The sequence below is a fragment of the Carassius carassius genome, chromosome 45, assembly GCF_963082965.1.
Source record: "Carassius carassius chromosome 45, fCarCar2.1, whole genome shotgun sequence".
Lineage (NCBI taxonomy): Eukaryota > Metazoa > Chordata > Actinopteri > Cypriniformes > Cyprinidae > Carassius > Carassius carassius.
The window spans coordinates 14,539,018-14,564,413 of NC_081799.1; the positions used below are offsets into that span (position 1 = coordinate 14,539,018).

At 39.6% G+C, this 25,396-nt stretch overlaps 1 protein-coding gene across 4 annotated transcripts in view; it reads right to left on the reverse strand.

Moving 5' to 3' along the window:
• auts2a (activator of transcription and developmental regulator AUTS2 a) overlaps nucleotides 1-25,396 on the reverse strand; it is a 395,578-nt gene that overhangs the window by 27,678 nt on the left and 342,504 nt on the right. For all 4 annotated transcript variants that reach the window (XM_059539305.1, XM_059539304.1, XM_059539303.1 and 1 more), the window contains one exon: nucleotides 10,563-10,611. In XM_059539305.1, coding sequence (XP_059395288.1) covers nucleotides 10,563-10,611 — 49 coding nt within the window. The remainder of the gene's footprint in view (nucleotides 1-10,562; nucleotides 10,612-25,396) is intronic.

The following is a 25,396-nucleotide window of genomic DNA, read 5'->3' on the forward strand; positions in this document are numbered from 1 at the left end:
TTGCTGTTTGACCTTAAAAAAAGATCTGCAAAGTTACAAAGCTCAAAGTCCACTTCAAAAGGAGATATTTTACTAACATAAATCACTTTCAAAAACTACAATGAATGACTCATTTGGACTACCATGCATATTTTCCAGGATTTGTGAAATCACAAATACCGACGGATTGGACGAGACCTTGTTGAGATGCACTAGAGAAGGCAACGAGTGTTATCACTATGTCTCACTAGGGGTATAACAGTATACGTATTCGTACCATACGGTTCACAGGGGAAAATTACAAATGAAAGTGATCATCCCTATGCCTTTGAAGGGCAGAGCCCTTTAAGTGGGTACCTTGTAGTGAGCAGGGCACATGTGTGCCTTTAGTAGTCATTTAGAATGCACCTGGCTAAGGGAGTGACATAATTTCCTCATTATCTTTCAGCTTGGATGGTTCCGTGACAATGCAGCACAGTGTCCTTCAGCTGATGTCGCTGTTTTACTGGCATACAGTATATTTCTCTTTATTGTTGTTACCTTAACTGTTGCAAATAAACACACATTTTATATTTGTAAAAGTTTTAAAATATGCTATATAATAGGGATGCACCGGTTGACCGGCCATAAATCGGAACCGGCCAGTTTTTGCTTAAAATACACGATCGGCGATCGGACGGTTTTTGGTCTTTTTTCGGCCGATTTTTCCGGAAGTACGCCCGCGTGCACAGAATACATTGTAATCGTTCGCTATGTCATTTGTGTGGAAGTATTTCGAAATCTGTGCGCAGGACACGGGCAGCCGTTCAGCACTGGAAATGCAGAGCTTCATGTCTGAGGCACAGATAGCAGGAAGTGATCAGCCATTGGCATGGGCGTGGTAGTGGGGGGAAAAGTGGACCTTACTACCCAGGGCCCCGTCTAGGGAGAGGGCCCTTTGAAATCACATCAATTTTTTTTTTTTTCTTTTGTACATTTTTTATTTTTTTGTAGCCTAATTCGAATTCATTGGGCCCTCCAATTGATGTCATTATTCATTTCAAAATATATTGATAACACCAACTGAGAGAATAAACTCAGTGCCAGACACTTCTTTCCAAAAGGTGAACTGAGTTTGCTTGTTATGCACCTACATCCAATTAAAGTTAACGTAGTCAACTCCAGACAGCTGCTGCTAATGTATGCTAATGTTAAATCTTAAGCTTTGTTTGTCAACCAGGCTGCTTGTTGCTGTAAGTAAATTATGGGCCAGACCTAACGTCAGGTTGCCAACATTAACCAGTTTCAGAAACAGTGCTGTGATTAAAAGCTATAGTCAATGCTCAATAAATTTATGATGTTATCAAAGCCAATGAATAGGGTTGCAAAATTCTGGGAATTTTCAAAGTTGGAAAATTTCCATGGGAGTTAACAGGAATATAAGGGAATTAATGGGAATTTACAAAACTGAAAGGTTATTCCTTTATAGTTGACATTTTTTTTTTCATTATGGCAGGCTTAGCTTATTCGATTGGTTTCTGAGGGTACAGTTGTCTCGTGTTCTCCTGTTCAAAAATAAATGTTTTTAATTTAAAACTTCATCATCAGTATCATGGATCAAAATGTTAGTACACAAACGAACCCGATTCGATTAAAGCCTAAGGTTTAAAGGTATTTGAGCACAAGTAGGCCAAATGCATCAATTCAGGTGGTGGATGAAAGAACCAGTCATTACTATAATCTGATTTGATTATAGATTTAAACACTATTTATACTTGTTTATATTCAAAAAAAAAAAAGAAAAAATTCATTCAAAATTGAAGTTTCATTTTGCTAACCCGCATCGTACAATGCCATGTGTAGGGGGCCCACTGACATTGAGAGTATACAGGGCCCAGAATTTGGTGCTACGCCCCTGGCCATTGGTGTACTGGCGCACAAATAAAAGCCTTTCCTGCGCGCACTGAAGCTGCGCGAGCATATAATGTACCGGTCCACGCCCTGAACGTGAGTAGACCGTGAAGAGATGTTCAGCTCAACTTCTCGCGAGCTGGATGAGAAACGAAATGGACTAAACTGTGAGAAAACTGAAATGTTTTTTTTTTCTTTGTAAAGTAGAACTTGCATACACGTTTGAAAAGCAAGAAGTAAACGTCAGTTCTGTATAGGATGATTATTTTTATTTTACCTTAAAATTACATAGACTTAATTTGATTTAAATTCAACTGCTGTAGCACACTGCAAAAAAGTGTTTCATTCATCCAATTAAAACATTTTAGGGTAATGATTCAAATCTATATTTTTTAACTTGAGACAATAGTTATTTACTTTTCATTGGCTCAATTAAAAAATATATAGATGTGAATCATTACCCTAATTTTTTTTTTAACTGGATGAATGAAACAGTTTGCATCTTTGTTTTATTCGCACCAACATTATTTGATTTTAACATTTTGGAATAATGTATTTATATAGCATGCTTTTATTTAGTCTCACTGGTAAAGACCTTTTTTTTTAATTTAAAACCAAATTTTAAAATTAAAACAAATACTGAATGCTGATTAAGAAACATCTTATTGAATGTGTGTTGATTGTGGTGTTTGGATCGTAGAACTATGCAGTTATTGCCTTAAATTTCACATGGTTACAGTTAATCTTTTAATTAAATGACAGTTCTATGTAGTTTCAACACAATTCAAATACAAAAGCTAAATGCTGATGTCTGTACCATCTATGTTTGTATTGAACACTTTCCTTCTTTCTTGTTTGTTGCTTAAAGATTTAAAAAAATCGGAAATCGGTATTGGAATCGGCCAGTTTGCTTGTAAAAAATCAGTATCGGAATCGGCCATGAAAAATCATGATCGTGCATCCCTACTATATAATATTAGCCTAGAAATCTAGACGCACCCTAGCGGCAGCAAAATGTATTTCGCAGCCTAGAGTACAGTCTAGCAACTCTCAATACACCTTCTAGCAGCAAAAACCCAGATTGGGTCAGGCCAATCACGTCGTGTATAGAGCAGGTGGGGCGGGCTTAACATATGACGACAGAGAGTTGCGACGGCTGCCACTTGAAAACAAAGAATGGCGGCTGCAGCTGTCGAACAACGATCTTTTGAATCGGCTTTGGCCGCGACTCTGGAGGACTTGGAGTTAAGTTTCTCTTTAAGAAAAGAGCAAAGAACGGCACTTAAGTCATTTTTAAAAAAGGAAGATTTTGCCGACTGGATACGTTGCTCTGATTGGTTATAGCGCTATCCTATTGCGTGCAGAGGGATTTTGAGAGACAGCCGTTTATCCCGCCCCTCGGAGTAAGCCTCGTCTATGGAGAGTTTCCAGACTAAACATCTTGATGCAAGTCTGGCTGGCCAGGCTAATATAATATATGAAATTGAATATATATAAAACTTTATAAAATATCAAATGTATATTTTTTATATTTTTTGTGCTGCGTTGTCACGGGAACATCCCAGCTGAAAATAATGAGGAAATTACGTCACTCCCCTTTGCCAAGTGCATTCCAAACAACTACATAATGGCACACATGTGCCCTGCTCATTCCAAAGTCCCCACTCCAAGGGCTGTACCCTTCAAAGGCAAAGGCATCACTTCCATTTGTAATTTTCCCCTGTGAACATATGGTACGAATACGTATACTGTTACACCCCTAGTGAGACGATATTTAAATACATACCTCACAATACGTACCTAGATCAGTAAGGTGACATAGTTTGGAATATAACCCTTATAGTGGGTCATATTAAGCCCCCCCCCAAAAAAAACCCTTCACATAAATATCATATTTTGATTAAAAACTAGAATTTTGCTGAAAAGCGACTAATTTGCAGCTTTGTAAATAAAATAATAATAATGAGAAGAAATATTTATTTGCAACAACTGATGAAGTGCTGAATAATGGACGCACGCACAGCGTTGTCAAGGTAGTTCCAAATGCAAATATGAGACAGTAATGCCCTACACCCTTAAAAGAACATTTTCCTTTAAATGGAGTAGGGCATAGGAATGCTCAATTCTGTTTGGAATTCGCCCATAGACACAGATTTCAAATTTAAGAATTTAAGAAACTGAGACATGTAGAATTCCATAAGTGTTGCTAGCAGTTGCCCTGTGCCCCTAAGTAGGCGCTACTTTTATCTCTGGAGTGTGGCCCATTCAAATGTTTGCACTTGACTTTCATTTAGCTCGATGGCTTCCAGACTCCCAGAGTTTAGCGTAGCATGTCGGGTATAGTAGTGTTTACACAATGTCTCTTGTCTCCCTGGCCTCTCTTTCTTCCTCTCTCTCTGCACCCTCCTCTAGTCACCAAGATGGATGAATTTACTTTAGTCCTTCAACCTCTGGGGTTTGCAAACAACCTCGGAATGACCTCTTTGAGAGAGGGACAGATTGAGAGAGAGTGTAGGAGTGCAGTCATGGCTGTGTTATGACTACAGGCGGGACGGACCGAGATGATGGATAGCGTTAAACTAGTGTCTGACTTCCAATTCATCACCAGTTACACGGCATCTCCACCTCTTCTCCCAGCACCGTTAGTGTGCGGCTCTAGTTAAAGCTGTTTTAAAACACACTCTTGTTTCCCGTGGCAGGAAAACCACTTATAGCAAGCCTACTGGAAAAACAATAATCGTATGGTTATACAACAATGCTTACTCCTACGTGAGGACAACCACACACACACACACTCAAACATCACTGAGCAGGTCGTGACAGTGGGTGGCACTATTGTTTGCTGTCCATGGGGAGTAAATCAGAATGTTGCCCATGGTGTGTTAACCTCTGTGTGTTTGTGTGTCAGGGGAGGAGACATTACTGCAGACTACAAGCACAATGTGCTGTGAAATACAGCCCATCTCTCATCACACACACTCTCACAGAGCCATAAATTACAGCCTGTCTCTATACAAACTATAAAGACATGACCAGTATGAGGAAGGCTATCTGAGCTGACTGAGAACAAGTAATCAGTTACCTCCCTCAAAACAGACAGACTGACAGATGTTCTTCGTTGATCCTCAAAAGAGCAAGAAAGAAAACAGGAAACTTTGACTTCATCAATCATTCACTCCAATTGGTTACTCAACATAAAACATAAAACAAGACAACACAAGCAGACAACCTGAGAGATTGTGTATATTATTGATCAAAGATGAAATGTTAAAGCAATAAGCCACGAGAATCGCTTTTACCAAACCAGCAGTGTAAACAAATTTGTCAATTAAGGTTTGTTACACTGTGACAGGATGCCCATTTCCAATCTCGATTTGGGTGTTAGCTTAACGTTATGCTGTTGCCAAGCAATAAAATGATCCAAGATCATTACATCACTTTCCAAATGAATAAAAATTGTGCTTAAATAACGTGTATGGATTTTCGTGTGCGGATCAAAGCCTTTTTATCGCCCTGTTTGCAAATGGCTTCAGATGTGCCTCATTCAATTAGATTTTAGAGCTACATGCATCTCTTTTAGCCACATTATTTCCAATGTAAGAGCAGATGCAGATATTTTAAATTGAATGTGCAAGGCTTCCTGTGTCAACTGATACCAATTATTTTAGATGTACAAATACAGACTCATTATGATGCCCTTTTGTTGCAAACTAGTATTTATGTTATTTCAAATTATTATTGTAAAGAAACAAATTGGTTAGTAGTGCAAATAGTTTTACAGTGTACTGCACTTTGTTATTCTTCTAGTAATTTACCTATATAAACAGGCAGTCTCGTCTATTTACAGGAAACAGCTTATTTCCATGTTGCAAAATAAAGTGGAAAACATGCATGAAATGCAAATAATAAAAAAAGCTTTTCATGCCAGTGTCAATCACACAAAATCTGGTATGCAAACATTCATACACTCCTGAAGCATTAGAAATTTGTGAGACTACAGCACTCAGCGAGCGCTCCACTATCTCAAGAGCTCTCCACATCCATCTATTCCAGCTCTTAACAACTCTCATCTGCCTCAAACTTCATCTCACTGCCTCTTCTTTCCTTCTCTTCATCCTCTCTCCCCCTCTTTTTCAATCTTTCGACAATGTGAGAGAGAGAGAGAGAGAGAGAGAGAGAGAGAGAGAGAGAGAGAGAGAGAGAGAGAGAGAGAGAGAGAGAGAGAGAGAGAGAGAGAATAAGGTATCCTGAGTAGAGTCGAGTCTGTAGTGAAAGCTCTGTCTTATCATCCAAGTCAAATGTGGCCAATACAATGTCAGACTCAACAGACTCTGCAATAAACAACATATCAGACATTTACAGTGAAAAAGCATTTAATTCATGAAAATTATTAATGTTCCCTCTAATTGTTTTTGCTGAATAAAACCAATTTGCATTGGACAGTCCCTTCAGAGTCATCTTGAATAATTTTGTCAGTATATTATGTACCATTTTAAGTTTTTTTTTTTATCATTTTCTCAAGACCTTGAGATAATGACAGAAATATACAAAATATATTTTATTTTATTTTAAAGTGTCCTTGTTACACATGCTACATGTACCTACTATTATAATAACAATAAATGATGCATAATTACATGCAAGTAACATTAAGCCAAACCCTAATCCTAACTCTAACCATATAGTAAGTACATGTTAATTGATATTACTCGGTACTTAAATGTAGGGCTGCTCAATTATGGCAAAAATCCTAATCCCAATTATTTTGGTCAATATTGTAATCACGATTATTTAACACGATTATGAGGGGGGCCATATGATCAAAACTATACATAAGTGATTTATTTAAAGATAGTGATACAAATCAAATATGTATTTCCTGTAAATAAGGTTGCTATGGCATCTACATTGTGGCCAGTGGAATTTAAAGAACAAAAAGTACTCAAAATTATTAAACTGTCTGTAATAAAAAAGCAAAGGACAAATACAATAGAATAAAAAGATACAAATGAAACAAACTGTGCTTTAATGTTTATGCAAGTCTTAAGCAGTTTACAGCCTATTACAGAAATGAATAATCAAATGTAAAATAAAACAGCATAGTTTCTTATTAAAGCTTTAGAAGTCCTTCACTCAAGAGCAGTGTGTGATTTTGAATTAGTCTTTTGTTGTTAGATTAATATTAAGCACACAGTGGAAGCAGGAAAATAGCCTGCTGTCACTTTAAGGGTGCTTTCACACTTGGTTTGCTTGCATGGTCCGAACCCAAGTTCAGGAAAGTGACTGAAACACAAACATTTTTATCAAATAATACATCATTAATAGAGGTTCACTTCCGTGATTTGGTACGATTGCGTTCACATCAGCAATGAACCCTGTACTGTAGTTCTTATGAACCATACCCCAGACCACCCTTTTTAAGTGGACTTGGGTACGGTTCCCGGGTACGCACCCGAGTTCAGAAGACAGCGTTCACATCATCCAAATGAACCGAACTCTGGCGTAAATCGAACCCGGGTGCGCACCAAAAGTGCTAGTGTGAAAACACCCTAAGAGCGTATTTTCAATCTCAACTCTTTATGTTCATTTATTAGATGACTGACAAAGGTATACATGAATAATCACTAAGTGCCACAATTTTACACATTTTTGACCGTTTAGGTGCGCACCTTGAGCTAAAAGATGACTTTAACTGTCCGTGTTCTGTTCCATCTCTGAGCACATATATCTTCCTGAGGAGCAGCGCAAGTTCTCTTTCACACTTTAAAAAACATGATAAATATGACGTTACTTCGATAAATCAATCACGTCCCATTTTGCAAAAGTCACGTTACATGTTTTTATGGAGGAACGCAAGCACAGCGCTGGAAAAGCGGGCAGGATGGGGCACAATAATAGTTTTATCTCGATTATTGGATTTTCATAATCGTTGGAGGCCAAAGTCGACATTGAAAATTCTGATTAATTGCACAGCCCTACTTAAATGTATAAATACACTTGAACAAGGACACCTTAAAATAAAGTGTAACCAAAATAATGAAACTATAATGAAAATGGTTTTTTAACTGTGTTTGCGAACAGTTGGGTCTGACATTGAACAGCATGGAGGGAACAACATAATTGAAAAACAAAATTGAAAAGTTCTATAGTCTCAGAATCCCTGATGAAACAGTTACATATCACAGTAGTCAACTGGTCACAGTTCTTGTTGTTCTCACTATTACTTGCTTCGAAATCGAGCAAAAGGCTTCTTAGATGAATAAGATGCGGGCGATGAATACACTAATTGAGGCAGGCTTGTTGGCAGCCACCTGCAGGCTATGTGAGAGAGACAGTAATTAAGTCGAACATTTAATGATTCTGCTTAATAGGAGAGAGAGAAAAAAGAAAACAAGCTACAATTACACAAAACATCAGGAGGGAGAGAAGGAGAGGAGGAAATAGGAGAGGCGAAGAGAAGGTCTAATTCGGCAAAGAACATTTAAAGTGGGCATCTATGCAAATCTTACTGTCACTTACAGGAAACTTATCTGGATTATGACTGATTTCCTGATCCTTCGGAAATTGTTTAATTTTTAACCTTAAAATTGATTGTGTTAAAATTATGTGACAAAACTGACAATGACATCTGTTTATCCCTTCTTCTCTTCCCTCTCCAGTGCTCAAAATGGCCTACAGCCCAATAAATGATCTAAGATCAGTTCTGCTCTGCTTTTTTTGGAGTTTGATCCATATTTTCCCCTCTGAGGTGACTCTTCCCTCTCATCTCGCTGTTGAATGTGAGGCATTTTGTGAGCGTCAACCACCTGAGCGTGAATATCACAGCAGCGAGCCTCTAGTTCTAGGCTCCAGGCAAATATTGACAGCTTTTCTGTTTTCTGTCTCTCAGCTCTTCAGTTCTACGTTCCATTTCTTCTTTTGTTTGTAAGGGTTAAGAGTCTGAGCGACTGGTAATCCTCTGTAACAGAGAGCAGCGTACTGTGTACACTTGCTGTCTTTCATCTTCCTAAAACCCTCCAATAAAAATACCACAGCGCCTAAGTTCATTTGCACCTGTGCTTTGGAGGACGATCCTCTTTTCTCCATCCCTTCTGCCAATGGAAAGATCTGCATATGGCAAGGCGAGAAAGGGACAAGGGGAACGTGAAGGAGCGAGGGAAATGAGAAAGAAAAGACAAGCATTTAAATGGAAATAGAGTCTGAAGGGAGACGAAGTGGCCTGGCAGTCAGTGAGAAGAGAAAGCATATTTGTGTACTGTTTCCCAAGCGCCAGCTTTTCAGAAGCAGAGGAGGCGGGTATGTGTTGGTTTAAGGCGCACAAAGGGGGTTTTAATCCTTTCAGAGGGGTCGTAATGGCCACTGCGAGGCGTATCCAGGAGGTAAAGCCTTTCTGAAAAAGGGTCGCCATTCAGCACTCCTCTGAACCTCACAAATCAAACCTCGAAAGGTCTTCAAAGAGCAGAATGTGGGAAATGTGTTTGGGGTCCCGAGGGAGTGAAGCAAGGGGGAAAAGGAGGAACAAGGGGCTTGTCGGCATCAATCAGTCGCTCTCTCTCACCTCCTCCCTGGGGTCAGATGTCTTTCCAGCCTCCGTCTCTCCCTCCCCACCCCACCCATCACGCTCTCCATCCTGGTAACGCACCATTACAGAGGAATGTGGATTCACAAGGCTGGGCTCCATTATGCTGGCCTGCCTGGGGTTTGTAAAATGGGGGAGCTCAAATTCCAAAGGCTTTAAGAGCAAATTAGCGATGTGCTGATGGGCTCCTGCTGTCTATAGACACTGAGGTTTTAAAAGCAACCCAACTGACTCCCCGGATCCTTTGACTCACGCCTTCTTACTGCAGACTCCACACGAACCAACTTCCCACATGCATGGCGGGACGTTTACATGCACACAAAGAACAGACGGTGTGCACATCGCAACTCCTCACTGTATAAACACAAAACATGCTTTTAAAATAGACACGGCAAACAATATCACACACGCGGAGTATCAAACCAGCAGGGTAGAATTGCTTCTTCCACTACCGTCTGTGCCGCAGATCCAGCACCTTTATTTAGCATTTCACAACTAATCAATTTCCATAACAGAAGCAAGACGCCGCTGCACATGGGACCCAGTGTGTGGCGTTTACACATGCTGCGCGCCTGAAATGGATTTTCTCATTCATCACTCAGCAGCACATTGGGATCTGTTTAACAGAGTGGCTCAGATGGATTTCTCTCAGCCCATACGCTGTGAGAAAGCACGGATACGACACACTGTGCCTGTCAATGGAATCGTAGTCAGCCTTGAGGAAATGCGTTATTTCCCATGCCACCCCAGAAAGCAAAACACATTAGACGTAATCTGAATGCAGTATTGGTAAATAAGGTTGTCTGGAATAATGTGACAGACTCTAGTTTATGACTTGTGAAGCATCAAAGACTGCATGCTTCACAGTAACTTGCATAATAGTACATAGACCTGGGTTATCCTCACATACGGTGATGATAATTTTCATTTTTAGATCAATTAGCAACATTAAATTAATGCCTTTAAAATATAATTTCACAGAAAATAACAACCATAACCATTTAGCGTATGTGCCTCTATAGAAACAGTGAAATCCATCAAGCATTAGACAACTGTGATCTGCACAAGCAATAAACATACAAGCAGAATGGAATAAAGAAAGTCCACCACGTACCTTTAACTGCAGCTGTGCTGAAGAATTTCTCTGAGCTGGCATCTGAGCCCTGAGAGAGAGCGAGAAAGAGAGAGTTAGTACATCTGTTTCAGAACCAAGCAGGTGGGCTTCATCATCAAAGGCAGGGCAGCACTAATGAGCGCAAGAAGTCAAGTCTCTTCCCAGAGCGGCCACTGGATGGCACTGTGGCTCCATGCGCCAAACGACGCGCTGCAATTGAGACCGGGTTGTACGCATTAACATTGCTATGTTATTGTGCAAACATCCAGCGTTGCAATTTACACAGCATTTAGGTAATGAAAGCCTATTTAAGTGACAATGTGGTGTCAAAGGGGCATCGGCTAATTCAATTGGCTAAACAGCAACAAAGATAGAACCATTACAGTCCACCCATTAGCATCTAACCTGACTCTCCACCTAGTCATTCGAGAGAAAAATAATACACGAGCTATGTGCACCTTTTAAACAATTTTACGATAATTAACCAACGCACTGACAAACAGAAGAGCTTTTGCGTGGATGCAGACTTACAATGGGACATTTTTATGTATTTCGTTGGCTACATAACTATGAATATATTGTCAGAAAAAACAGCTCATTGGAAAGATTATTATGACAGATTTAGCAACACTATATCCATATCCAGCTCGATGCAAAAACGACACTGACAAGGTACGACAACCCTATCAAATATTTGCCCATTTAAAATACATTTCTTATCTTAAATTAGCTAACGTTACATAAAAAACGGTCACGCCATTTTCACAGCCGAAGACGTGAATAATAATAATAATAATAATAATAATAATGTGATATGCATTCATTAACACATGACGTCAAAAGACATCGCTTCCACACAAAGATGCGTTTGCGCGACCGCTTTATTCAAAAAAACATCTGGCAACATTCTCTACAGAGATTTCAACTACAATTATCCACACGACATTGTGGTAAAAAAAATCTATTTTTGAGGGATATGAAGGTGCGGTGTACCTTTAGATGTGGCGAGGTTGGCACGGACGAAAAGAACAAGCCAAGAAATCACTTTCAGGAGGTTTAGTAAATGCGCCGTTTCACATTCTGCTTGTCAAACAATGTAATCCATAAACAGGCGGCGAATTCCTCTCGCTCCTTTTGAGCGATTGACAGACAGCCATGCAAAATAAGAAGCCTTTCCCAAAGAAGAAGAGAAAGCAGAAAAACATCCAGAGCTAAAGGCGAGAGAGGCTCTCGGACAAATGCAGCCAAGTGTCTGGTCCCCAAGAGCGCAGAGAAGTGGAGAAATCCTTCAGTTCGTCCTCCTCTAAGCGCGACTTGGCCGTTTGAAACCCTCCCAACCGTCGCTTAACGGACACGGACTATGCGCTTTTGTGTCAGGGGCGCGCGCTCAGTGACAAACCGTCTCCTGCGCGCTCGTGCAAAGCAAGAAAATCCAAAAAAGCGTACGGTGTTTTCCTCCTAAAGGTAGAATGGGTGGAGTAAAGCCGCACTAAAACCCCGACCGCCGCTTCCTTTCCTCGAAATCTTCGTTGGTTTCAAGCTCGTGTCCTGTCGCTGGCTCCTGTTCCTCGCGCAAGTGCTGCCTCTATCCTCACAAACTCTCTCTCATTCACCCACAGCAAGACCAGGTCCTCCCACTTCCTGATTCTAACCTGACTTCATTCAGCTACTACCCCCCGCTTATTTCTGCCTCACACACAAGGAGCGTGCTTCCTCCGCTCAGCTTCACCGGACAGACGGTGTGAGTGTGCGTCTGTGTACAACGCTCAATGCGAGCTACTGGCAGAGGAGTCCTGACAGAGTGCAAACGGGAGACGGAGCGAGAGAGAGAAGAGGAGTGAACTGGGATAGAATGATATTCTTTCACTCTCTGGCCGGCCTGAGATGATTTCAGCTGCTAATGAATTTCCCAGTAGGATGCAGCTACTGTGAAGGGGAGGGAGACAGACAGAGCCTCTCTTCATGAGCAGCACACACCTCTCTGGTGCCCTCTGCTACAGCCATCCTTCGCAGGGGTTAGAATCACCCAGGTTGCCGTTTGCCCTGCTGAATAATGAATGTCAATCTATGAAAGCCGAACTCACTTTCAAAGTAGAATACTGTTCTTGTCAACACCTGAAAAACCTGAACTGGGTGCAAAATCTGCATGGGGAAATGTTTTGCTTATATTGCATGGATTCTTTTTTAAATGTGACCACATCTTTAAAAAATAAGAAGAGGGAGAGAGCTGCACTGTGTATTGTTGGGACTGACATGGTTGGTTATTTAACACCTGGAAAAAGTATTAAAGTCTAAACTGATCAACCTCGTCTGCGGTGATTATACACTAAGACCGGCCTTAATTGTGTTTCCAAACCGTGGTGTAATATTAACCTCCTTCCCTCTGGGTTTGAGGAAAAGCTCGAAGATCTAATTCCACTAACCTCAGTCCATGGACACTCAAACCCAAACAATCCAGCAATCTTCAGATAAAGCCAGACATTCCAGGAAAATCTCCTTAATCTGACTGATTTAGGGTCCCCTGGTTTAGCAAACCAGTATTAACCCTCTGCACTGTGGGTCAATGGATTAACAAGGGATTTGCATTGCAGTGACCTATGACCTTGACAGCCCCCAGCAGAGTTAGAGAATGTTTTAGCTTATTGCTCGATGTTTATCTTTCCTTCTCTATATCTCTCACCCCTTCTCCGTTGAGCCAGGGGAAAAAAAGGAGCTGTACGCTCCATCAATATTACAGTAAGACCATGCTCAACCTCCATCTGCCTCAACCAAATAGACATGCGTTTATTTTTCTCTGTGTGAATTAAAATATACTTATTCCACAAGTTCAGCACATGTAATCTATAGTGAGTACAGTTTTTTTTTGTATTTTCATATATTAAAGCTGAAATAAAAATGAAATGTTAATTGTAAATGCTTAAAATAGAATTAAAATAGAAAAAATGTACAAAAAATACAATGAAAATAAAACTAAATATAAAAATTATTATTTACAAATATTTAAAATTGCTACTTTATAATAATACTAGCGCCTGAAAATAGTCCCCAGCAACTCTGCTATTGCTGCAACTATACACAAACTACCTGGGGACTATTTTCAGGTGCTGCGTAATATCACCGCGTCTGCTGCATCCATGATACGGCAGCAAAGTTCCTTGATTATTACACTGGAATGAGAGAATAGTTCCTAGCCATATCAGCCTAGAAAATAGCAACTTTCCATTTTCCGTCGGTCTTAGTACACGATGTAACTACAGAAGAGTCAAGTTTTAAATAGAAAAAATATTGAAACTCTTTGGTCATTTTTTGAGCGAGATGCTAACGGTCAAATCAGATTCAATGATCTATGCTAAGCTGAAAGTGCTAGTTTTTAATAGATTAAAAAAACAGTAAAACTCAACTGTTTAACTCTAGGGGAGTTATTTTCAAAAATAGTGGAGTGGTTCTTTAAATTTAGTTTTAAAATGAGTTCACATCAAAGAAATTACATTTTATTAATTATCAGCTCATTTCAAGATCAAAGCCTGCAAAAGGAGAGCGTGAGGCATCAACACTGGAAAGATTAATTCGCAGCAGTTTGTGCGTTGGCTTGCTGAAGAGATGCTCAGCTGATCGTCCGCAGCGATGCGTGTTGCATAAGCACAGTCTGACCGATGTCATATAGCCTATAACACACTCTAACACATTTATTATTTTAACATTTTGGGAGGAGTAAAATTGACATGTGGTTTCAGCAACCAAATGCATTTACACTTGTCCAGTTTCGTCTAGAATGTGGCCCAGACCACCTCCTGAAGTGGTTTGAGCGATCGGATTTACATCCGTCTCGAATGCTTTTCGGAGGTCTTTTCGTGATCGGATAGCTATCCGTTCGGAAAAAACGCATGAAGTGACCAGGTGTAAAGAGGCCCTAAATGCAGGCTGTGGAGGACAGGTTCAGCATTTTTATTTGGACGTAGAGTAACCATGGCAAATTTGGTTTGGCTATAAAAAAGGTCCCCTTTTTCCATCTATATTTGATTAAATGGATATGATTACATTATGATTACATATATGGAGCATGTCAGAGTTTGGATGAGGTGCACCAAAGAAGCCTTCATCCCCGAAATCAGAGCTCGCTTTCCTAAACGCCTATCATCAGATTTGAGCGAAACCTCAAGCCTGTGATTACTGCTCTCCGCTCCACAATTAACGTCCGGATCTCTCAGCGCAGATTATTTTTAATTCAAATGAAACACTGACAGACTACTGAAAGCAGGCAGAGAAGGAGAGAGAGAAAGAAAGAAAGAAATGGAAGGATATGCAGTGAGAGAACATGTCGTAGAGCTGCCAAGAAACTAATTTGAAGTGGCAGTGGGGTATGGAAAAGCACTTGGTGAAGCTTGCCAGAAAAGTGGAATAGGAGATCAAACATTAATATCTGGAGTTATGCTATGTATGGCAGTAATTGCTGTCTGTGCCTGTAAAATTCCGCCTATAGACCATAAGCCCTTTCTGCTGTCGTTTTGTCATATTTTATTCCTTTTTCTGGCCTTGATCCTCTGCTTCAAAGTAACCAGAGCCGTATTTTGCCTTTCTCCTTTATCCCTCCCTCCTATTCGCTTCTCTGCTTTCTTTCCCACTCAAAACGCATGGTTTAATTTCACAGGAACTCTGTGCTAGATTGCAATCACAGGAGATCGGCACTCTGTTATGGTCTCTACGGCTATTACGGAAGCAATCTCTCGTTCTCATTCTCCCTCGCTCTCTTTTAAAATATTGCTGTGCATAAGTGTAACGAGGGGACTGGATATAATGTGTTAAATAGGGTAGCTCTGACTGGCCCTTGTCTGTAATCTCCTCTCTTGCATTCTCTCTCTGCTCTTTTCAGCTGGGGCCTTTGAAAGGCACTCAAAAGAAAGGTCCATTTCTAGTGACACTTAAAACTTCGCCAGTCAGGAGGGAACATTGGCCAGCTCATCTGGGAGGCCTTCGGGATGGTATTAGTGGTGTGTAAAACACCACATCAACAATGCCAGCGCAGAGGAGGGGAAAGAGTTTTCATGAGACAAAAGAGCTGTGGACAGAGTTTCAAAGATGGAGTGATCTTCTTTCCTCACTTCTTTTCCACAAACTGAAATTCAGAGCGATAAGTCTCCTCCAGTTCCATCTGCAGCTCCTGTCTGCAATCTGCTAAGCGCAGGTCTTTACACGGCCCTGTTCACAAGAGGAATGAATGGGGAGGTGGAACAGCTACACCTTTTGTTGCCTCTGGAGAGACCATAAACCACTCAGCTCAGTTTTTTAAACCAAAAAATAGTTTTAGCATGTTGGACCCATGGCTTTGTGGTTAGCATACACTGTAGCCACTATAGACATGACCAGCATTTTCAACATGTCTTGTAAATATTTTATGATGTTATATTATTACCAAATGTTGGATTCAATATTTTTGTCAACCTGTTTTTTTTTTTTTTCAATCAGTCCAGGTTTTGCATATATTTTTTGGAATAGCTTGCCGATCTCTAGTTTTTTGAATGGAAAAAAAACTCTTATTAATGAGGCCTATGACTAATTTCAGTGAATTTCAGACCAATTTCAATGACCAGTTTGAAATAGAGAAATACAAAACCTGTACTAACTGAAAGTGCAAGCTGATAAAAATTGAGTACAATATTTGGTACTAATATAGAATAACAAGCCATTTTTGTAGCCCTATTTTGACCTGTTTTGGGGGGATAAAATCCCAAACGTTTTCTCTGAAGATATTATACCCTTTGTGAAGAAAGTCATGATGTTTTAGTCCAATGGGATTACATTAACTAGGGTTTTCTGGAAAAGGAAATCCTTTCTGTGTCAAAATGACTGGAACACAGTATGAGGGTTAAAAGAATCATGTCTTAAAGTTACAATTCAATGAGAAATTTGAATTCTGTCAATTTTAAAAGAACATTGGACCCCTATTTTGTATTCTGCAGAAGAAAGATGAAATAAGGGAAAGTAAACAATGGCAGAATTTCAACTATCCTACCTAATTTTAAATACCCTATCCTAAATTATTACATTTGGTTTCATCCTTGCTCAGACTGTATATGGGCAATAAAACTTAGAGTCTAGCCTGCAATATTTCCTAACCTTGTTTCCCCTGCTTCCCCTGCTTCCCCTCATCATACTCCAACTACTGTATTAAGTGGAAAAAGAGGCAAAAATAAAATTAATTTACTTGTATAGGTATTTGCGTGCATTATTAAATAGCCAAATATGTCAACAAAACAGGTGAACCTTGAGCGGCGCACACACAAAACTCGAAAGGCAAAACTCCAGATAATCTTCCATCTCTCGCTCCCTGTTTTCAGGCAGCGGTACAAGACTTTTCGCTGCTGAGACTTATCTGTGTGAGACCGCTCAACGCAGCCTATGACAGCTCCTCTAATCTCCCTCCTCCCCAAACACAGCACGCTGACAGCCGCTCTCTCTTCCTTCCTCAGATTCCCTACCATACATATATTAATCTGTCATTCACACAGCACATAACAGTAGGGGGAAGCTGTACACGGCCTGCAGTAACACACACAAATATGTGATGTGCAACACTAATTCACACACTGATATTATGAGTAAACTTTCAACACACTCGTTCAGTGATGTTTTTTAAAATATACTGACAATTGGACGTGTGATAAGAATGGAGAACGTTAGGTAACACGAATCTGAGGAGGAGATGGGAGTGCGAGACATTAGGAATTTTAAAAGCAGCCTATTCAGACAAAATTATCTTCAGCTTCCGCGCTTTGTGATATGAATTTCACATCGTGTATGGTTTCACACAGGTCCAGGAAACACAGGCACTCGGCTTACCCAGCGGAAAAAAGAGGGGGTGAGTGTGTAACCGAAGTATTATCAGTTCATCTAGATACTATCTCCCTCATTCAAAAGCCGGTTTAGAGCAGGCAAATGGTATGCGCACTACAATGTTCAACATTATCTCCATCTGGAAACCCGTAATGACACGGGCCAGAGTAGAGCCAGTTGGCTGATAAGCCCCAGTGCTGGTCTAGCCGCTCGCTTAAAACAAACTGGACAGGAAAATTGGTTTATCCCTCCTGTCTCAAATGCTCTGGTTACACCCTAATATGTTTTCGCCTGTCTTACACTCTAAATGATTTCAGCGGGAAGGAAAAGGAGAGAAAAGCAGAGGGCCCTTTTGGTCCAAATTACAGGCATGACGGGTCACGGGTCACTGTGCCAAGAGTCATTTCAGAGCAGTCAGTCACTCTATGTGCTGTAGTCACACAAAAGAGCCATAAAAATCAGGAGAAACACCAATGCATGCATGAATGCAAAGAAAAATAATAGTGGTTAAACACATTCAGGATCCATTCATTTAAATAAACCTGTGCCATATGGATATTATTTAGTTAGCTATAGCTTGAAAGTAATAACGCACATGGAAACACATAAGCGTCTTTATGAGTACATTATGTCATAATGTGCACCATGTTAAAAATCGAATTCTTCCTCAGTATCATAAAGGTGTAATTGCTCGGCGCTAAAAAGAGCGAAACGGCACACTGATCTGGTTTGCGGGCATTTTGGTTCAGACTTTATGGATATCCCCTATTAATACCCCTGCCTAATGGTAGCTTCACATTGGCTTGGAAAAAATTTGATGCTCCTGGCTGTTTGAGATTGCTACATGTGAATCAGAGACCACCTTGTTGCATGCCAGTTCATTATTGTGGTATTGTAATTATAAAATTTAAGTGTCAAAAAGTAAAGTCATTTATGTGTATACATATGATATTACACCCCCACCCCCCACATTTCATCAGATCTTCATGTTAACTTTTGTTAATAATAATAACCTACTGTACCATTCAAATGTTTGGGGTCAGTAAGATATATTTTTTAAGAAACTTTCAAAATTGGTAATAATAAGAAATGTTTCTAAAGCACCAAATCAGGATTAGAATGATTTTGCAATCACAGGTAATAATTAACATTTTTAAATATATTAAAATAGAATTATAATAACATTTCACAATATTCATTTTTGTTTTTTGATTGGTTTGGATCATTAGTAGGTAGAGGTTTGCCTATATTATACCTAATTTTGAAGTATCGAAACAAGCATGAGACAGAGATAAGAGGGAGAGAAAGCAGAATAAAGGGATTATGAGAGACAGACAGAAAGACACAGAGGGAGGGCGAGCGAGACAGAGAAACGTCCCGCTGTGGTTTTAAGGTGAATCACGACAGGAAATAACCGGGAAACACGGCATCAAAATCTGTCTGACCTGCCACAGATCGCTGGGGCCCAGAGCGCTCTGGATGGCAGCAGAAACACTAGGCCTCTCAAACACTCTGTCAAGACCTCTCTGTCAGTCCCAGCATGCAGGAAAACGACTCGGCCCCTCCCTCAGCCCGCCTTGGCAGACTCACTCCAGGCTTCATTGGGCTGAAATGCTACAAAGTGGATGTCTGATGACCGGCTCTCTGGGGATAAGAGATGGCCTTGAGACTTCAAACGCCAGCAGGCTGACAGGCAGCAAGGGAGGTCTCTCTCAACCCCCATTCCTCCTCTCCAGCTCTCTAACTGCATCTCACCCCACCGACCCTGGAGGGGTTTCTAATTGCGTTTCACAGGGAGAGCTGAGCTAAAGAAGGTCCTTGTTCTCTCTCTGGCTGCCACCCTGCTGGGGGGCAGAGAGACGGAGAGATGGAGAGGAGGATGGGAGGAGGTGTGCCTCCCCAGTGTGACAGAAAGCTTTAACATGTCAGGAATCTTGTGGGAGAGAAAGACAAGAGAGCTTTGATTTCCCTGCAGGTAACAGTAGAACGCTGCAGAACGAAGGAGAGAAATGACGGGGGGAGACTGAACAAAAAGGGTGTGATAGGAAGAATGGAATCATCTCTAAAGCGCTCTTAACCCTTTGGCTGACATGAGCGCTTGCATGCGTGTGTGCGTGCGTGCGTGTGTGTGTGTAATGCAACGAGGCGATGAAGATGAAAGTGAAGGCTATGGCACATGAAGATATACTTTGAAGCTGTCTGGATTTAAATATTTCATGTTTGTTTCTGGCCCCTCCCCCTGAGAGCACCCGCCATGTTTGTGGCACCGTGGCCTTTCATTATCTCCCCTTTAAAGTGGGCCGGTGGTGGCAAATCACAGTCCTCGTCTGCAATCTGCTCTAGACTTATCTGTGACAGCATCTCATTAACCGCACACGGCAATTAAAACAATTACTGATAAGAGAAGTGTATCAGAGCCCGCAAACTCACAACAGACACGAGATGTCTGCTCTGATTAACATGTGTCGTTATCAGGAAGCAGGCTAATCGCTAGTCTTATCTCGAGTGTGCCGACTTTCTACACATGTGGAGACTGACAATGTGACACAACATATCACCATCTATTAGGAAAGGTGGATTTACTCATTCTGCTTGAGAATCCTTCCAGCGAATTAGTTAAGGGTGGTTATCTCAGAATCTTAAACATTAGATTTTCTGCTCTAGGTTGTACAAAATACTGTTTAATGTAACAGAAGTTTACTGAAGCAATAAGGCAGAAGATAAGCGGCATTATAGTGATTTTACCATGGTGAAGGGGCAACAGTGCAACATAAATACAATTAAAAACCATTAAAAATTATTACATTTATCTATGGCTGCAACTGATCTTTAAAATGAGCAAAAAGATTTGAACTGAAAATAATTGACAATAAATTTCCAAAGACAAAATTTGTGTAAATCTGGAATCTGAGGTTGCATAAAAAAAGACCTTTAAATTTGTCCAAATGAATTCTTAGCAATGCTTATTACTAATAAAAAATTTAGTTTAGATTTATTTACAGTAGGAAATTTACAAAATATCTTCATGGAACATGATCTTTACTTAATATCCTAATGATTTTTGGCATTAAAAAAATCGATAATTTTGACCCATACAATTTTTTTTGGGTATTGCTAAAAATATACCCCAGTGACTTGGTTCAGAGTAACATATATATACAGTATGTACACTATAAACACAGACATGCTACTTATATATATATATATATATATACTATATATATATATATATATAGAAAAGACCAAAATTTTGGACACACCTTCTCATTCAAAGAGTTTTCTTTGGCATCAAAGGCATCAAAACTATGAATTAACACATGTGGAATTATATATGGAATTATATACATAACAAAACAGTGTGAAACAACTAAAAATATGTCATATTGTAGGTTCTTCAAAGTAGCCACCTTTTGCTTTGATTACTGCTTTGCACACTCTTGGCATTCTCTTGATGAGCTTCAAGAGGTAGTCACCTGAAATGGTCTTCCAACAGTCTTGAAGGAGTTCCCCGAGAGATGCTTAGCACTTGTTGGCCCTTTTGCCTTCTGTCTGCGGTCCAGCTCACCCCTAAACCATCTTGATTGGGTTCAGGTCCGGTGACTGTGGAGGCCAGGTCATCTGGCGCAGCACCCCATCACTCTCCTTCTTGGTCAAATAGCCCTTGATGCCTTCAGTGTGAATCTACAATTTTCATAGTCTTGAAAATAAAGAAAACTCTTTAAATGAGAAGGTGTGTCCAAACTTTTGGTCTGTACTGTATATATATATATATATATATATATATATATATATATATAGGCTTATTTAATTAATGAAAATAGTTGCTGTACTAGTATATTTAGTATAGTATATTTGCTGTATATTTATTAGGGCTGTCACTTTTGTGAAAAAATCATTTTCGATTTTTAAGACATAAGTGTTCACTGAATCGATTGTAAAATCGATTTTCCATGTCTAAAAAAAAAAAGACGTTTCCTTTTTCAACGTCAAATAATGGACGAACGTAAAGAGAGCGCTGCAAACGCACAAGTCAGCAATATTTCTTATTTATTGGCATGAAGTTTCGTGCGGAATAACAAACAGCAACAGGAGTGCAACATTCTCAAAAAAATATATATGCAGAGTGGACTGCTGCCATAACAAAAGAAAAAACATCACTGCAGGCTTCAACCCGGCTGCATTTATGATTTAGGCAATTCAAAAATCTCCAAGATTATTTTAAATAATGATTCAATAAATTTCAAACAACTGTTCAAAAAGAAAACACGCTCCGACCGCACTGATGTCCCAGGGACACTCAGGTACAGCTGCGCAAGGTGGGGGTATTACTGCCAATTTTCCACCACAAAAGCCAGTCGCTGTCAGCTTGCAATGGTCCTTTTCATAACTCAGAATAGAATCTCCTGTAACTAGATGCGCGAATGAGGCGAATTCGTGTCTACTGCGCCGCGAGACCTCCAGACGCGCGTAAACGCGTCTTTACATTGACTTAACATTGAAATCATTCGCGCCAGATGCTCTATTTGCGTTTGGTGTGAACGCAGAGAGGTCGCTTTCGACGTCACTGGGTCTTATAGGCGTGTAAAATTGCTGGTATTTTCTGTCTAGCTTTCGCAACGCATACTGCACTTTCGGAATTCTTTATTTTCTTTTTCTGCTTGTTTGTGAATTTTGTTACATCTATATTTGTTAATTGTTTAATTATTTTAAAATGAATAGTGTACATATTTGGTTAAAATCGATTCCCTATTTTCATTTTCGAAACTTTTTTCGGTTTGTCCGATCGATTGTGCAATCGATTTTCGAACTAAAAGTGACAGCCCTAATATTTATATTTACTTACTGAAACTTTTGAATGGTCGTGTTTACACACACAAACTAGCATTACACTGTCCATCTTGCTCTCCATAAATAATCATCTGCCATTAAAAAAACAAACTGGTAAACCATTATTAACAACAGTGCTGAATGTGCCTCATCCAATCAGATTTTAGAGCCGTAAATGTTTCATAAAGTTGTGTTTAAATGCATTAGAGCCACTATATCATGTTAAATTTCTTCTGAAGGAGCCTATTCATGTTTACACTCGATCTCCTGTGCGGCTTGGCCATACTGATTTGTAGAGTAGATTTCCAGGTGGTTGCAATGCATATCTGTGTGTGTTGTGTTATAAGGGCCGCCTGTCTGGCTGTAATAGAGATGCCTTTGAGAAGGCCTACACTGAACCCACGTTGAGGAATTCCTCTCATTCTCGACACTTTTATATCCCTATGATGAACTAAATGTGCACTTTGTGAGGCCTGTGCCCTGAGAGGAGAGAAACACACATTCACAGTATGGTGGAGTTATTCCACTGCACAACACACAACACACACACATGCAGAACGCGCACAACGCACAAAGTGAGTCTAGGGGTGTTGATTTGTTTGATATAGATTTGCACAGCTTTGAATGGGTGAGAAAGTGTGTGCGTGATGATGTGAGAAGAGTGTTAATATATGTGCATGATGAGTGTGTGTAATTTGTGTGTGTATGCACATAGAAACGTGTGTGAGTAGGTGAGTTTCATGTCAGGTTGATCTGTGTGTGAATGTGTGTGAAAGCTGGCTCTGTGTATGTAACATTGCTCAACAGTACAGATTTTTTTTCTGCTGGTTTGTTCGGACCATTAGTTCAAATGATTACATACCCTGCCAATACTTCACTGGCGCTGCCACAAAATGTTTTAATTATTATTAGTTTTAGATACAGTTATGTACTGCAAATATGCCAGAAAATGTTGGTTACATTTTTATTAAAGATTTCTTTTCTTTCTTTCTTTTTTTTTGCAATAACACCCAGAAATGGCAAAACTATGATGCAATAAATTATTATAATTTATATATTACATTTAATAATCAACCAATTAATCAATCAATCAAAAAAAATGATATGGATGGATGGATGTAAATGTGTATGCATTCTCATTTATTTATTTATGAAATATTTCCCAACAACAACAACAACAAAAAAGGCTATATTTATGAACAGATACAAATAAATTCATAAACATATACTTTTTTATGTGGATCAATCTAACTCAGAGTGAGAGAGTCTGTAAGAGGATTTATCTATGAACACATTATCTACACACACTGACTTCCTAAAGTCTCACAGCACACACTGATCTAACTGGAGTGAGGGAAGGATAATCTCTAGAATAACACTGTAAATCCAGACTAATACACACACAAGAGAGTACACTGGATATCCCGGAAGATATGCATCCTGAAGCTTCAAGAAGCCATTGCTTCAGAAAAACTTAAACACATGCACCAACAATTATAACCTGCCTGTCTGCCTGCTACTACAAACCCTTCTAACAAAACAAACAGCCATCAGAAGCCAGATGGTGGCTCATAAACCAAACATAGTCTGTGCCAGAATAAAGCTCTACTTTTCCAGGTGCTGAGAGCGATCTCTATCGAGAGCTACAAACAAATGGCTCCTCAAAACACGGACCCTGAGGATATTAAAAAACAGGAGTGACATTCATGCTTTGTGAGGTCTCAGAGTAAGACTGCTACATCAAAATACAGACAATTCAACACTCCTATAATTAGTGGTGTTTGCTAATGCAAATACTTAAGCAGAGATGGTAATAGAAAAAATAAATAAAGTGATTTTGAAGAAAAGTGTTTTTGATTTGCCAGAAAGAACAAAATCATACGACTTATTCGTTTGAGAATCAAACTACACTGGTTGCTGTTTATTTTGATTCCCCACAAATAACTAGCTATATAATGGTGGTCTAAGGCATTTTCATTTTCCAAAATTTCCACATAGGTCATGCACAAAGAATTTGACGTGTAAAATCATAAACCTGCAGTCTAACGGTTTAATTTTCATTTGCCAGGTTGCAAAAACAATCAAACTTAAGAACTATTTACATTTGATCAAGCTTTGAATTACTGAAAAATAATAAAATAAAATAACTATTCATGCGTATTTCATATGAAATAGACTAAAGTCATGTGATATACTACAAATGTTCCAACAATACATATTGTAAAAGTATATTAGTTAAACATCACTTTTAATAGCCAGAAAAATATTACAAAGCTCTTTGTGTTAGTTATGGTTGGAACAGTGTCATAAGTTTGGAAAATAGATCAAGCTTTACGTTTCTGATTCACTGACTCATAAAATCTATTTGTTTGAGAACTGGACTACACTGCTTTCTATGTGTTTCTGATTCACTGAAACCTCATAATAGTAATTCATTCAGCAATGAGACATAGCTTGCATAGGGTAATAGGGTCAAGGTAATGTTATTGATCTGTAAAAATAAACTAAAAATCATTTGATTTCATTTTAAGAAAGATTACTAGTTATTTTACATCAAAAGTTATTGAGAGAAAAAAATACAACAGAATTAATAGATTAACTTAAGAATCATAGTTCTGCTGCATATACCTCTCCAGCGCTCTCACACACACACACACACACACACACACACACACACACACACACACACACACACACACACACACACACACGCGCACACACACACACACACACACACACACACACACTTTTCTCTCTCTTACATGCACAGAGCGAGCCACTGTCTGTTCTTCCCTAGCAGCAGTGCTGTGTATCCTCACAGGCCCTGCGGTGGGAACTGTTGTGTCAAAACAACATTGTCATTTTTTCCCCTCACTTTTCCGTGGTGTTGCTTTGTTCAGTTGGCCGTGTCTGATTCCCCCTGCTCCGATCGCGATGCATTTTTCAGAAGTTACGCGGCAAACATTGTGTTCCAACGCATCAAAAAGACTATTTAGAGCCCCTAGGATTAACAGCTCTTGTTAAATCGAAGGTTACACTCGGCACAGCCATAAAAAATTGAGCAGCTAACTATATTAACCAGGCTGAGCGGTGTGAACTGCATTTAAAAGATAACAGGGTTTCTTTTAGCATTACTAATTCATCCACAAGGCCTGCTGGTGAAACACAAAAACACT